Here is a 16388-nt window from a genome sequence, read left to right on the forward strand (position 1 = left end):
ACTGTCCATCTTAGATCTCTTTAAATACTACTGTTCAGTACTTGATGAAAAGCTTACAAATACCACTCAATTCATTGTCAATTATTTCTAATACTATAAAACCAGGAAGCTTTTGAAAGCTATTACTATGATAGGCATTTTACATGTAACCAGGGCTTGAATTTGGACCCAGTCTGGCAATGAAGTATAATAGTTTCATATGTTAAAATAAACTATAGATACAGATAGTGTAGAGAGAAAATAAATGAACAGAAAAAAATTATCAAAGAATGTACAATCAAATATTTCCTATCAATAGTCTGTTAAAACAGGAACAGGTATTATAACATGAAATTTTGTTTTGTAGTTATAATACTGTTGTTAATTGTAGCAGTTATATGCTTTTTTTTTTAAAGTAACAGAGCCTAATGGTCAGGACTTTCTTTGTCTTTAAATTTTAAGAATAGAAAAGAAGAATCTATAAGCCAGTAGTTGGCAGACCCTGTTAGCAAGGATATAGTGCTTTTCACCTTAAATCTCATCTGCAAGGTATGATTGCTTTTCCAGTTCACACTCAGTGAAGAAAGAATTGGACTAATGCTACACTAAGAACCTTTCCAATTACATAATTGGGATGTTTAATTAAGTGACATGCTTAATATGTAAACCCAAGACATTCAGAAATACTCCAGCTGAACTAGATTGTAAACAGACAATGCACTTACTATAGCAAATAAAAATGTTGGTCTATTTTCATAACTCTTAAAAGAACTATTTAGATTCATTTGAGGGTAGACATGATCTTTGCATTGTTTCTTAAGAACCTTTTGACCCTTTCAATGAGGTACGCTTAGAAGCTTAATGTAAACACATTTATCATTTGTTTCTTAAAATCTAAAGGCAATTCCCACCTACTCTAAGATAATGTCTAAATGTTTTGACTTTTACTATTTTGACTCATTTCAAGTTTCAGAATGTTCCTTCTCTCATTTCAGAATATATAACCCTATCTTCATGTTCATGTACCTAGTACTTCTTGGTGCCCAGAGCAGCACATCTGGTTTATGCTTAATTCATCGAGTGAGAAAATAAGTAGGGTAAATTAAACCCTTACTTGATGTATCACTGTAGGGACTTTTTAGATCTGTCAGCATAGCAAATACCAGGAGAGAAAAAATTTCTCTACCAACCAAAATGGACTCTTTTTCCTTTCTTCACTCTGAGATTTTAATTGATAGAATACAGGTTATACTAGGACATCCATTTAAGTAAATTATTCCTTCTGATTTCATTTGGTAGCTGCATAAAATATCATGTTTTCTTAGACCCAACCAGACTTTTATTTGTCTTCTCACCAGAAGATATCTGAGGTAACTTTTTCCTCCCTTCCTCTATAGCACATTTTAATTGTGGTTCCTCATAAGAACATTTGCATTAACAAAATTACATATCTAGCGGAAAATATTTCCTTATGCTTAATGTCTAAATGCTTTTGACTTTTACTATTATTTCCTAAGTTGCTAATGTATGTATATTTTAGAAAGTTATCCATAGACCTTCAAATCTGACGCTGATTTAGCTTTTTAAGTATTGATAAGTAGCATAATCTCAAAAAAATGTATGTACTTGTTAATCTTTATTTACCTTTTTTAGTGAACTACTAGAGTAACTTATAGTAGCAAAAAAATGCAATGGGACAGTAACAAAAGTGATTAAGGAGAAATAAAGGAAATGTGTCACTTAAAATAAATCACTTAAAAATGGAGAAGTCCTGCATTTTGAGAATCATTCATTTCTGAACAAGACACATTGATCAGTTTACATTAACACATAACTGACACCTGTAGGGAAACTATTTTTCTATTTATTAAAATAATTAAAATTTTTATTAGCCTAAAGTATTTCATTTGGGAAGAGCTTATGTATGTGGATTTTTGAAACAATATCATTGGCTTATTTGTAATGTTAAAAATCCCTAAGAAGTGCACCTGTGCATTCTTACATATATAATTATTTTAAATTTGTGTTTTTGTACATATCTTACAGAAGTAGAATGTTCAATTAGTTGTGTGTTACTTGGCTTATCTTTCTACATATCTTATGTCTATGTACTGTCAGTTTTAGATGGCAGTGTCATAAATGGTAGGCCAAAAACTGCTTAAAATTTCCTGAATATCACATTACATGTGATTCATATGATATTAAAATGACAGTGATGTGGTTATTTTTATGCCTTAAAAGTTTAATTTTAAGGGAGATACATGCCATTTAATATTTAGAAAATGATTATCCACTCATAGCAAAAGGGAAAAAATAAACTCTAAAGAATGAAAAGGTAAAAGAAAAAACTTGCTTAAATTTGTACACTAGATCACTCATAATAGAAACAAGCTATAGGGTAATAATCTGCATAAGCTGAAATCTGACTCTAAACTTGAAGTGCATGCCTTTATTTATAAAAATTTTTTTAGAAAATGCATTTGTTATCGGTTACACATAAAGTAGTTTTAGTTGTAGTAGATAAGTGAAAGCAATATGCTAAAAAGTGATAAGAGGCTGTTAAGGGAGAGAAGTATGGCAAGTTTCTCACACATAATAAATGTTATAGAACATATATATCTACAAGTATATATCTATATGTATATAGCTACCTACATCCATGTAATATCTATTCATCTACTTACCTATGTGTTTATCTAGATTGGCAGCCTTTTTAAAGTTTAATATAATCTGTCTTTCTCTGTTGCTTGATTCCAGTTTGATTCTTTGTTGTTTGGATACAGTATAAGGTAAATGATTATGGAAAGAAAAGGCATTTTACATAGATACTTGTTTTCCAAACTGTTTTGTTTCAACCCATTCTATTTGTTTATAAAAGAACAAACAAATAAGTAAACTGACCATTAAGTATTTAAACAACTAAACAGGTGGGTTACCATTTGGGTAAATTATCTTTACAGCATGTAATTAATTTCACAATGCCTTGTATTATGATAAATTAAGATACAGTAACTTCTAATATGTCAGTGTGTTTTTTAAAAATCCAGAAATATTTTTGAAATCACTTTTGAATTTCTTGCTGTTATAATGTAATTCTTTTCCTTCCACAAAATAGTATCTACTTAATTCATATTTCTAGATACCAACATGAAACAGAAAGACATAGCTCTTTTTTAGCATTAAATATGAACATATTTTTCTTAAGAGAGCACTTAATCTATCCTGCATTTCTTTTCCTTTTTCTTCTAATTTCTTTTTCGTTATTAATTTCTCCTTTCTTTATAACATAAAATGCCAGACTTGAAAATGTCGAGTTGCATTAAAAAAGACTATTAAAATAAATTGTGAACCATGTCTGTTAATCTTTTTCTGTTTTCAAAGACACATGGTGTCCCAAGAATTAGTTCTAAAGCATTATGTATATAAATACTTGCTCTTATTTACGGTAAAAATGAATTGTTTTTTCTAGGAGAGAAAGTGATTTCTTTTTCAAAGTTTGCAAATTTGGCAAGTTGACATGCAGCTTAGTACTAAAAGTGGTGCCTTCAATAGAGTGCCTGCCTGGGAATTTAGCATACAACTCAGGCTTTTATGCAAGGTTTTCCTATTTATCTTTCTTGCCATCTTTTTCCTATCTCTCCGCATCCTTTGTCTATTTCGCTAGGACTTTCTCTCTAGCTTTTCTTACCCTGTATTTTTCTTGCTTCCTCTTTCTCCTCTGTTTCTTTTTCTCCCTCCTTATTTCCTTTTATTCTTTGACTCTTTAATTCTCAGACCATTGAGAAGGAAATGGTAGAAAGAAAATGTTAAGCAAAATACTTTTTTTCAGTTTAATGAATAATCTTTCAGTAATTTTTAGATTTCTAGACTTCCTGGTGTAAGTTTAGTTAGATTGAAATAAAATTTTTAAAGATGAAGCTGTGATTCCTTCTTTGAGAGGATCTATGGAATTATTTGGTAAGATATATATAGTAGGTGAGTTACTACATGTACTCATGTAGTAATATGTATTATTATATGTATTTTCTAGTACTATTATATATTTCATTTATATATAAAATTTTAAAGATGGTGATTGTTTTATGAGTAAGCACATTCTACATACATTCTTTTTACTAGCTTTGATAACATATTTATAGGCATATTATTTCCTATTGTTTAACCTCTATTATTTATCTTAATCATATCTTTAAAACATTCCAAAAGGCTTTTTGTTTATAGCACTGTGACTTAAGATGATCCATTATGAAGTATTGAGAACACTGTTTATTATAACTGTTTATTTTTAACTACGCTAGCAAAAGCTCAAACACCTTAGTATAACACATTAGAGGTGTGGAGCATGAAGATAGAATCTTTGTGATGAAATATGATGCATCTAGAAAGCTAGTGTATAACAACAGTGGTACTTTAATATTATTTTTAAATCATTCAATAATATATCAAATATTACATAAAATTATAGGTCATCTTCACTAAGGAATTTATTCGCGATGACATACAGCTGTGAAATATGTTAACAAACATTGGTTGTGACCACATTTTCTCTTTTCTCTCTGTCTAGGTACCTGTGTCGGTGGCCATGATGACTCCCCAGGTAATTACCCCTCAGCAAATGCAGCAGATCCTTCAGCAGCAAGTGCTGTCTCCTCAGCAGCTCCAAGCCCTTCTTCAGCAGCAGCAAGCAGTCATGCTGCAGCAGGTAATGTGGGTTACCTGCTTTGGTGTTCTCACATGGCATCGGAGCTGTGCCCTCATGGTCACTGCATCATGGGCATATTTGACAATTTATTCTTCACTTGAAGGGCCAACTTATCAGCATCTAGAACATAACTGTGGTGCTTTAATGACTGAGCTGCATAAGAACAGATCCCTTGTCATTGTTGTTTTTAGATTCATTAAAGTGTAGGATAAGAGCAGAGAGAGGTGTAATTGTAACATGGAATAAATCAGTGTTTAAGTATCCAAATGCTTAGTACATTTGCTTTGTAGACTTGCCAATAAACCTACAAAGAGACTCCTAGATAATTATTACTTTTAAAACTCCTAAAACTTTAGCACTCTTTTTAGTTCGTGTAAGTATGAAATTTGAACTGGCTATTTTGTTATAATAGGGAAAGTAACATCCCAATTTCCCCCCCAAAAAATATGTTCTTTGCTTAGGAAGAGAAGTATCTCCTTATTAGAATAAAGTTAAACAGCTAAGCCACCAGCCCATATAATTTATCTTTTTTAAAAAAGTAACAGAACTAATAAGTACATCACTGGACCCCTAAGTGACTTGATGCCATTGACTTTCCTGGAGATGATGGTGACCACAGGCCAGTCGCTTGTGTTTCTCTCTGACATTCTTCCATACATCTAATGATTACATTTTTCCCAATCAGAACTGAACAACCTGATTCTCTATAGCTATGTATTTGGGTTGTATAAATGGTAGGGTATAACCTATTTTTACATGCTATTGGGACTTCGGATGTCATAATTTAGGGTATTTATTTGGTTCTGGCCCTTTAGAATATGGATTTTCTATACTCTTTTATTTAGGGCTTTTTTTGGATTCTGGATTGGAAAATTTCAGAGCTGTCTTGGAAAAATGTGTATGCAGATGTCTCCTTAAATCCAATGTGTGTGTATATATATATATATATATATATATATATATATATATATATATATATATATTTTGTTCTTGTGAGGCAAATCTTAATGGACACTACCATATGCCAGTCTAGAAGAGTGTAGGAGATTTGTAATACATGAAACTTTTGCCTTTATTTATTAAAGTCAAAATGGTTTATTCAGCAACAACTACAAGAGTTTTACAAGAAACAGCAAGAGCAGTTACATCTTCAGCTTTTGCAGCAGCAGCAACAGCAGCAGCAGCAGCAACAGCAGCAGCAGCAACAGCAGCAACAACAGCAGCAGCAACAGCAGCAGCAGCAACAGCAGCAGCAGCAGCAGCAGCAACATCCTGGAAAGCAAGTGAAAGAGGTAGGGTCTGCCCCGCTCCTCTGTACAGAAGAGTGTGAGGTTGGGAAGAGTGTGAGTGCAGCCGGGGTGGTCTCAGATCTTCCTATCACAAGGCTTTTGCTGTCAAAGATGCGTTCTCATGCATTTTTACTGAGCTTAACAACAGTGACCGCAGCACTATCCTGCTGTCCTCTTTTGTAGCTTGGAACTTGAGAGTTCCAATCCAATGCTGCTGCCATCTAATGTTCACTAATGAATCAGTGTACAGAGAGCAAGCGGCGCGCCGAACAAAGTACCGATTACCTTGTGTTTACAGGAGAATCTAAGTTGGTGAGGGCACCGTATTTTTCTCAGGGCTGCTGCTCAGAGAACATGCATGCAAATTTGACCTATTGTTGGGGGTTGGGGGGTCTCGGGGAGAAACTGGTTGAGCACAGATTTCAAAGTCACAGGCCTCTGATTAATGAACTGCTACTGTAGGTTTGGAGTGGCGAGTAGAAAGTTCCAGTTTGATATGCTCATAAATCAAATTGACAAGCTGGCTTCTCGGGCCTAGCTTGCACTTGTCAGCAAACTGCATCAACTATAAACATAATACAAACAAAACACGTTGAAGTAGTTAAATTGATCAGCAGGTATCAGAGCCGTTGTCTTCAAACTGCCATTATGCAAACGTCCAGGAAACAGTTTTGACCTCCCGAGGCTTTGATTTTGTTTGGATTTGTGAATAGAATTTCAGACAGCCATCAACTACAGAATAGAAATTGCTCCCTTATTTCTCTGGAGGCTTTGGGCAATCCACATGACTTGCTCCATTATGCAGTCTGTTTTCCAGTGAGCGCATCAGAAGTTTCTTTTCCCCAAACTAAAAGGAAAAGGTCTTCCACAGCAGCTTGTCCCTCTCTGAAGTTTGACTTCCTTCTCATACCCTCCCGAGTCCAAAGAACTAGGGATCGTATTGTCATGCCTCACAAAGTTGGAAGTTATACTTTTCCTTCTAATAAGGGTACTTTTTTGGCCTTGAACATAATTCAGCCTTTAATATATTCCTAAAAGAGAGGAGAGGAAGGAAGAGAGAGAGCTCACAGGCCTATCCTGTGAAGGTTACATCCCAGTTCACTAATAGATCACTAGAGACCATATTCATGGACCTCTGTGGATCAAAGTTATTCCATTGGGGGCGGGGAGGGGCAGGGGAAAGGATGCTGTTGAACTTGACTGTTTCTATAAACTGTTATTCTTTTAGCCTAGGTCAGTGGTCGGCAAACTCATTAGGCAACAGAGCCAAATATCAACAGTACAACAATTGAAATTTCTTTTGAGAGCCAAATTTTTTAAACTTAAACTTCTTCTAATGCCACTTCTTCAAAATAGACTTGCCCAGGCTGTGGTATTTTGTGGAAGAGCCACACTCAAAGGGCCAAAGAGCCGGCATGTGGCTCGCGAGCCGTGGTTTGCCGACCACTGGCCTAGGTAAATGTACTATCATCTGCAATAAGCCCATTAAAAAAAAAAAAAGTCTGAGCTTTTGTTATATATTTCTCTAGCCCTTGTCCCATACTCTTAATGCAAGTTCTCTGGTTCTCTGCTGCAGCATAATATTTGAAAGAAAGGCAACTGAAAATCTAGAACTTGCATGCATTCTGCTTGTGAAAACTTACTGGATAGTGAGAGGATGTGCGTTTCTCTGTGTGAGGCCTGTGTGCGACCATGTTCTGTGCTGTTGACGGGGCTGGGTGTCCTGGCAGCAGCAGCAGCAGCAGCAACAGCAGCAGCAGCAGCAGTTGGCAGCCCAGCAGCTTGTCTTCCAGCAGCAGCTTCTCCAGATGCAACAGCTCCAGCAGCAGCAACATCTGCTCAGCCTTCAGCGTCAGGGACTCATCTCCATCCCACCTGGCCAGGCGGCGCTTCCTGTCCAATCGCTGCCTCAAGGTACCTGCAAAACGTGTGCACTTCATTTCTAATGTTCCACTTCCTACCGTTTGTTTCACGGCCTGCCTACCATACACCTTGAGAATTCTGGTTTTATGGCCTTCAGGTTTGTTATGAAAACACGATTAACAAGGTTGTATGACACTTTTTTTTTTGAGACTCAGAAATTTTACCACAACCTGCCTTTGAGTGCTTTGTTAGATAGTAAATGTGCATTTATTAGTCATGTGGCAGAAAATTATAAGGGCAACAGAATTCAAGCACTGTTAAACATACACTGAAAATCTGTGGAGAACTGGATTACTGGTAAGGCTAACAACACTCATTGAACACGAATGAGCTGAGTTTTGTGGACAATCAATCAGAAAAAGAAGTTCCTAATCTTCATGTTGAAACCTCCACATATAAAAAAGAGGTTTTATGTATATCTATAGAGCACATTCCTAGTTATCTGTGTGGGATCCCATCATAGGAAAAGACTGATCCTATTTTCTCTAAAATAATATTACCTATGCATATGTTGAACATTATAGCTTTAAAAAGCTTTCAGCTGTGTTCTTATTTGAGTTTTTGAAAAGAAAACTGGAGATGTGCTTTGATAATACAATAACACTATAATAGAATAATAGAACACTAAACAATAATACAATTGTATATATTTATCATTTGACTCTTAGCTTTGGGGAAATGGAAAGAGTTCTAGGTAAATAAAAGAAAAATAATGGTAATAAAATGAATCCGTGCATGCTAAAATTCTCGATACAGGTAATTAGAATCATATATTGATAAATTTCATAAAAGCTTATCCTATTTTGCATTAGGATTTTGTTAGAACAACCTTTAATCCCAATGAACCTTAGCTTGAGTTCATTATATTTGTTACACAGGAATCACATTGTAGTAGGAATTGCTGTACATTTTTCTGACTTAAGGATGCACTAAAGAAAATCAATAGCAATTATATATATACAAAAAGTACAATTAGGCAAATAGTTTTTAAAATGCACATAATCATTGCATTGCCACATGAAATTAAAAGTAGTATGGTAAATATTTTTCTCTTTATTTATCAAATTGTTGTCATCTTGGATTATTTTTCCTAGAATTCCCTCTTTCACTTGATTCAGATACTCTAATTCACCAGATCCTCTTATTTACCCCTAGAAAATCAAGAAAGTTTAAATAGTAAAGGAAAAGCAAGGCAATAAATCCACTTTCTGTGTCACTCCAAAGAGAATTGGAATAAATCATGGTGTCACCTTAGCAATGAATGTTCTATTAACAAATTACTCTTTAGGAAAATAAGTACAATTTGAGGACAAATGAAGAAATAAGGTTAAAAAAAGGAAGATATAAATTAATTCAGTGTAAATATGGATTTCTTTGGTAGAAAACTAACTACATTAAAACAAAAACAAAAGAAATAATTTTATTGATTTTTTTTCATCTAAAATCTATGCAAATCCCCTCAGTAGAGAAGCATGATCTATCATGATTATGACTAAACCATTCAAACAGGCATTTCAAGAAAGTTTAAAATAGATGTTCATAGAAACAAAGTGTAATTTATTTGAAATATATTTGTTAAATATATGTTTCCAAAATAAGCATATAAAATACCTTTCTGAACAAATAAATGTGTTATCATATAACCATTCTAATAGTTTTCAAATGAACAATTTCTCTTATTTCTGAGCTTTCTTTTGATAGAATTCTCTTGTTCCCTTTTATTTTATTGGTATGCTTCACAAGATCGCTGAGAGATAAAACACACAGGATAGAGAACTTTGAGGAAAAGGAAGTAAATCTGAAAATGTATCTGGGGTTTGAGCATAAAATTTATATATTAAACAAACAAGATGAAAATCGTTTTCATGTTTTTCAGTGTTTAGATGAGTAAGTGTGAAAACTTTTACTGTGGAGAACCATCAGCCAAACACAGCCAGACTGTCAGATAAGCCAGTTACAATAAGTAAGAAAGAAAAAAAAAAAGTCTTCAGAGTGCTGTGCTGGTATCCCAAAATGAGAGTGTGGGAAAGTGAAGAAATATTTGTTAGATAATGTAAGCCCTGAATCATGTCTGCCTTAGATACTGGTTAACATAAAAATATTTTAATTATTTTTATTTATAGTTCCCCAGTTCACTTTGCATCAGGCTTTGGTTGGTTTACTGATTAGCCACAGATAAGAGCCATATGAAAACTGAGTAGGATTAATATTCGGTGATAATGTTCTCAGTACATTCTTGAAAATATGCCATATTTAAAGTATTTATCCCCATGATTCAATACAACATCCTCAGGCGGCTTTCAAAGTTAAAACTTTTTTCAACTCTATTAAAAATATGTCTATGAGAATCAGGTAATTTTGATAAAAGCAGGAGATATACTCACACTTTTGTTTATATTTTAAAGTAATGAAATGTATTCTACCATTTCAAATTAAATTATTTAAAATATGAAGCATTGGAAGTCATCATGAGTATTACTATAATATTGAATTTTAATGTAAAATAAGCAGTTAGATTATCTCTATGCGTATAGAGTGACTGCAGATATACAGAAAGCAAATAAAAAAGTATGGTTTTGTAAATAAATCTCAAATAAAATACTGAATATAAAGCTATTTACTACATAGTATAGTTTAAATACCAACTAGTAATTATTTGGAAACACATATTCATTGTCTACAGGTTATAAAATAGGAAATATTGTGCATGTACTTAAATTTTGATATGTTTTCTATATAAGATAGAAGTCAGTGTATCCCAGTACACAGTATATTCACAGGTTTACTCTGATTACAGGGACTAAAATATATGTGGTAAAAACTCCATTTCATTCCAATGTTTTAGATATTTTTGAACTTATAAAAGTTATTTAAAACATATTTTCATTACCAATCTGAAAGACCAAACAGGGAGTACTGGCTATGGAGCTGGTACGATTTTGAACTAACACTTTATGGAACTAGAACAGCTTAGAATCAGAGAACTGTCGAATAATAAAGAAAATTAAGATAGTTTGAAATAATCCTATATAATAAAGAGCTAATATGCAAATGTTCCTCACACCATCATGCCTTAACGGCTCAGACATTCAATACTAGCCAGAGAGGAATGGGGACCAGCCAGGCTGTGGCCCCAGAAAGGGACAAGCCGTCCGCCCTGCGGTCCTGAGTGCCAGTGGCTGCACCTGCACCTGCGGCCTGGGAGAAGGACAAGCTGCCTGCCCCGCAGTCCCAGGTGCCTGTGGCTGTGGCCAGGGCAAAGCCGCCCACCCACAGTCCCCTGCAGCTGCGGCTGGCCCAGGCAAAGCTGGCCCGAGTCCTGGGTGACTGTGGCCGGCCAGAGGGAGGGAAGCCCAGGTCCCAGGTGCCTGCAACTGGCTGGAAGAGGGAATCCTGGGTCCCGGGTGTGGGGCGTGGCAGAGGCGGTTAGGGTGATCAGGCCAGCAGGGGAACAGATAGGGGCTATCAAGCAGGCAGGCAGAGGTGGTTAGGGGTGATCAGGCAGGCAGGTGAGTGGTTAGGAGCCAGCGGTCCCTGATAGTGAGAGGCAGTTGGACATCCCCCGAGGGGTCCCAGATTGGAGATGGTGTAGGCCAGACTGAAGGACACTCCACACACCCCCGCCCCGCCCCCTGTGCATGCATTTCATGCACTGGGCCTCTAGTCTATAATAATGTCATTTATGCTGAGTTAGGAAGGTGCTGAAGTTTATCTTTGGTATGAGTATTTAGTCAAAATCAGTTATTTGGCTTTGACTTCATTCTCTGCATATGGAAATATAAATAGCCAAATGCCTAGTTCAACACCATTCTGGCATCCTTGATTTTTTTGGTTAATATATGATCATGTGCTTGCATAGATCACCAATGCATAATCAGTGTAAAGCACCAGTAATATGAACAAAGCATGGCATGCAGAGTTACTGTTACCATCATAGGATTCCCTTTCAAATACAAGTAAGTTTCTATTTGTAACTTGGAGGGAAAATATATTGGGGGGGGGGGGGCAGTTATATGCTGAAACTCTATCAGTGAACAGAAGGGTAAATGTACAGAGTACATTTATTATTGCAGGTATAAAACTTATCTAAGTTATCTGTGAATACTCTTAATATTATGTATAAAATCTAACATATACTATGAAACACATTAGAAAATATTAAAGTGTGTTGAGTTAGTTTTTGAGAAAATGTAAAAAAGGTAGAAAGATGGAGATTAAATGATATCATAAATCTATTTGTTATAGAATTATTTAATGAGCTAGCATGCATAATTTCATTTAGGCCACAAGACTTGAAAAAAAACTTCTGTTTGTCAATTCTTTATGTCTTGAAGGAAGACTAAAGAGTGGAATGTCAACTTTGCCACATTAAAATATTTGGATGATGACAACTGAGAAATTATTGTTTTGTAATAGAATATCAAACTTTAAAAAATGCAACCTATAAAAATTGTAATATTAAAATCATAGGAGTAATTTTTAAAATATCAACGATATTCCTATATCCCAGAAGTTCCCATTTTTGTTGCTATATTTGCCTTTGATCTCAGTTTCAGCCACATAGTGATTTTTATTCCCTATAATTCAGCATTTGGACAAAATGTGTGTTTGGTGCACCCTTCATTAAACATATATTTTAAAGATGTGCATTGTACCTACAGGCTATAATAGGCCCCTAGTCAAATATAAAACAATAATGTGTTAGGTTTGGCACATTACATATGAACAAATAGTTCTCTGAAAGATAGCCTAGAGGTTGGAATAATGATGGCCTCTGGAGAACTGAGGACCCAGAGGTTAGGGCTGGTGAGGAAATTTAATTTTGAAATATACACTTTTTTTGTGATTTAATTATTTTGGTCATGTGTGGACACTCATTTTTCAAAATATAAAATTTAATATGAAAATAAAAATTACATGATATATTTCAGTAATTCAAATTACAAAATATAAAATTGGCTCAATAAAATATATGGATGATATAAATACTTCTTCCAAAATTTGTTTTTATTACTTCTAATTGTAAGTAACCCTAGAAAATAAGCAGAGTACCAGTAACTAAGTGAATCAAAAATTTACAGTAGACTTACTTTTCATCATAGTGTTTGAAATGTTTTAATTTAATATTGAAAACTAGTTACTAGACATAGAAAATGAAAGAACATTGAATGTGAAAGAGCAACTAATGTAATTTTTACCAATAAGTAACACCATTGAAATTTTTAAACCTTGTGTGCCCCAAGGATGTATAATATATATTATAAAAGGCCCATAGCCGTAACACCATAACCACCACCAGGAGGTGCACTGAGCACCTCTCGGTCCCTCCCCCCTGCCCAGGAGCAGCGGCTCTCACTGCAGGCGGGGCAGGGCAGGTCAGCGAGCTCCTAGCAGTGGAGAGCTACGAGTGGCAGAGAGGTATGAGCAGTGGAGGGCAGGGCACCAGCTATGAGTGGCAATGGGCAGGGCAGCCAGCTGAGGCAAGAGGAAGCGAGCTACTCGCACATGATTTTGTGCACGCTGGGCCTCTAGTCTAGATATAAATTATGGCATTTTAATTAATTCTCAGCACAGTGCTTGACACCTAGTTGTTACTCTACAAACTCTGATTCCAAGATTGAACAATTATTATATAACTAGAGGCCCAGTGCATGAAAATCGGGCATGGGTGTGGTCCCTATGCCTGACCAGCAATGGAAGTGCAAGCATCTGATGTGGAAGGGCAGGTCCCAGCTGACCTCTGGCCCTGGGCAGCACCTGGCCCCCAGGTCCCCACACGCCCCCCTCCACCTGAGTCAGGGTGCCAGAGTCCCCAAGCGGAGATGCAGTGAGCGTGGCCAGCTCTTGTGTGATCCCATGGGGAGCCCGACCGGCCCCTGCGGTCCCAGTGGTTGTGGCCCAGCTCAGCAGGAAGATGCCATGCGGGTGCAGGGTAGGCTCCTCACTGGCACTCGGCACCTGAGCATAGGGGCTTCCCTGGAGCGTCCTGGGAGAAGGTAGCAGGGGGAGTAAGAGTGAGCTCAGTGGACACCCCGCATTCTCACCACACGTCCATCCCTGTCATCTCCCCCCCGCCAGGTAGCTGGCGAGAGGTTGCAGCACATTGCCAATGCCCACTATGTTCCATTCCGCCCCCTGGTGGTCAGTGCATATAATAGCGAACAGTTGAACTCCGGATCGAGGGGAAAATTTGCATATTAGGCTTTTATTACATAAGATTGCTTTATATGCAGTTTAGTTAGAAATTTATTTCTTGATTAATTCAACTCCTGGAAAAACAAACCTTTTAATGCTTATTTGTAGTACTGGCAGTGAACAAGAACAAGCCCAAATCATCATAAAAAAGTAGAATAGGGTTTCTGAATTTCATGTGGTCATGAAATTTTTAAATTACATAATTATACAACTTTTTACCACTAGTATGTATACATCCCTGAAATATGTTATTAAGGAAACTTGAATAATCTTCACTTAAAATTTTAAGTTTATTATTTTATGATGGTCTAGTCCAGTGATTCCTAAATTATGCTTTCCAGTACACTAGTGTTCTGGTTGAGTGTACAACTCTCAGTAATATTCATTGAAGTTGCACTCACTGCAGACATTCAGTGAAAAAAACAGATAAAAATATCTGCCAATGTAAAACTTACATTTCAGTGTAGAAGAAAGCCAATAAATAAATTAATTGATATAGATAGTGGAAAGTGCTGAGTAGAAAGAAATTTAAGGATAGGAAAAAATAAAGCAGCAGTAGGAAATAGGAGGAATTGAACTTGTAGACAGGGTGGCCAGTGAAGAAGTCCTGGGAAGGGGATCCTATCTAATAAAAGAGTAATATGCAAATTGAATGCAGGGTGTCCACCGAGCTCACTCTTACTCTACAAGATGGCAACCCCCATGTGGTCAAAGATGGCTGCCCCCATGTGGACACAAGATGGCCACCACAAGATGGCCGGGTGGGGAGGGCAGTTGTGGGCAATGAGGCCAACAGAGGAGGGCAGTTGGGGGCGACCAGGCCTGCCGGGGAGGGCAGTTGGGGGAGACCAGGCCTGCAGGGGAGGGCAGTTGTGGGAAACCAGGCCAGCAGGGGAGGGCAGGTAGGGGTGACCAGGCTGACAGGGGAGGGCAGTTGGGGGGGACCAGGCCAGCAGGGGAGTGATTAGGGGGTGATCAGGCTGGCAGGCAGAAGCGGTTAGGGGCAATCAGGCAGGAAGGCAGGCAGGCAGGCGAGTGGTTTGGAGCCAGCAGTCCTGGATTGTGAGAGGGATGTCCGACTGCCCGCACTGGGATCGGGCCTAAATGGGCAGTTGGACATCCTTTGAGGGGTCCCAGATTGGAGTGGGTGCAGACTGGGCTGAGGGACACACACACCCACCCCCACGTGCACGAATTTTGTGCACCGGGCCTCTAGTGTTTGAATAATGACCTAAAACTGTGAGGGAACTCTGCATGTATTAGCTTAGCTTTTCTGTGTCTCAGTGTCCTCAACTCTTAAAGGGGGATTATAATAATCTTATATAATAAAAGGCCAATATGCAAATTGTCCTCCTGACTGGGAGTTAGACCAGGAATTTGACCAGGGTGCGGGGTGTACCAGCCAACCGCCTGAGGCCCCTCCTCCCAGACAGCCAACCTCCCACATCCCCTCCCCCCAGCTGGCCTGGCCAAATCAGCTGCGATCAGGGTGGGCCAGACCCCACCGTGCGTGAATTCATGCACTAGGCCTCTAGTAATTAATAATAGTAATAACAACAAAAACCATAGTGCTTGGGGGTATTAGATTAATTACCATGTATGAAGCACTTAGAAAAGCATCTGTAAAATAAGAGACAAAAAACCTAGTTGAAGTCAGAGGGGCTGTATAAACAGAAGCTTCGTTTTGAACTTGTAAGCTTTAAGATAATTGCTAAGGTTATAAAAAGGCAGCCTGCAATCTAAGGAAGGTGCCTGGGCTGGAGATCACTTAATGAACCCTAAGCTTATGTCTGGTATTTAATACTAGAATAAATGAGCTCCATGGATTTTTTATTTTCCTCAAATATATTTGTAAAATACTGAGTTTAAAAAAGAGACTCAAGTGTTCTTTGTTCCTAGACATCTCAGAACTATTTTACATGCTAACGTGAATCAGGACACTCCTGAGTGTCTAAAACACAGAGACCACAGCCCTAGACCTCTCAGACTGACAGCGCTTAGAAGAGCACTGTTCCAGATAACACTGTGTGGGGAACACTGAGCTTGTGCATTACTGACAGAAAAATAGCTTAAATTATTTCTTGTAAATCATCAAAACTTTAAAGCTCACAAACTTTCAAAATTGTACAAAATTGAAAAGTTGTTCCATTTTCTTAGTTTGTAGTCATAGGAAAGAGCCAAGCAAATTGTAGATGTGACATCTTTGTCTCATGAACAATGTGATAGTTTACTTTTAAAAATCCCCTTCTCAAATTACTTGCACTTTGGAATCATCTATGCAGCTTCAAAACTATTGATTC

The 16388-nt window shown here is 37.0% G+C and overlaps 1 protein-coding gene across 4 annotated transcripts in view; it reads left to right on the forward strand.

Moving 5' to 3' along the window:
* The window catches only part of FOXP2 (forkhead box P2), a 751705-nt gene that overhangs the window by 677358 nt on the left and 57959 nt on the right, over positions 1-16388 (forward strand). For 3 of the 4 annotated variants that reach the window (XM_080666068.1, XM_080666069.1, XM_080666070.1), the window contains exons 4-6: positions 4544-4681; positions 5785-5973; positions 7701-7884. In XM_080666068.1, the coding sequence (XP_080522194.1) occupies positions 4544-4681; positions 5785-5973; positions 7701-7884 (511 nt within the window). The remainder of the gene's footprint in view (positions 1-4543; positions 4682-5784; positions 5974-7700; positions 7885-16388) is intronic. The other variant, XM_080666071.1, reaches the window with a different exon arrangement.

This window comes from Plecotus auritus, assembly GCF_963455305.1.
Source record: "Plecotus auritus genome assembly, chromosome: 4".
NCBI lineage: Eukaryota > Metazoa > Chordata > Mammalia > Chiroptera > Vespertilionidae > Plecotus > Plecotus auritus.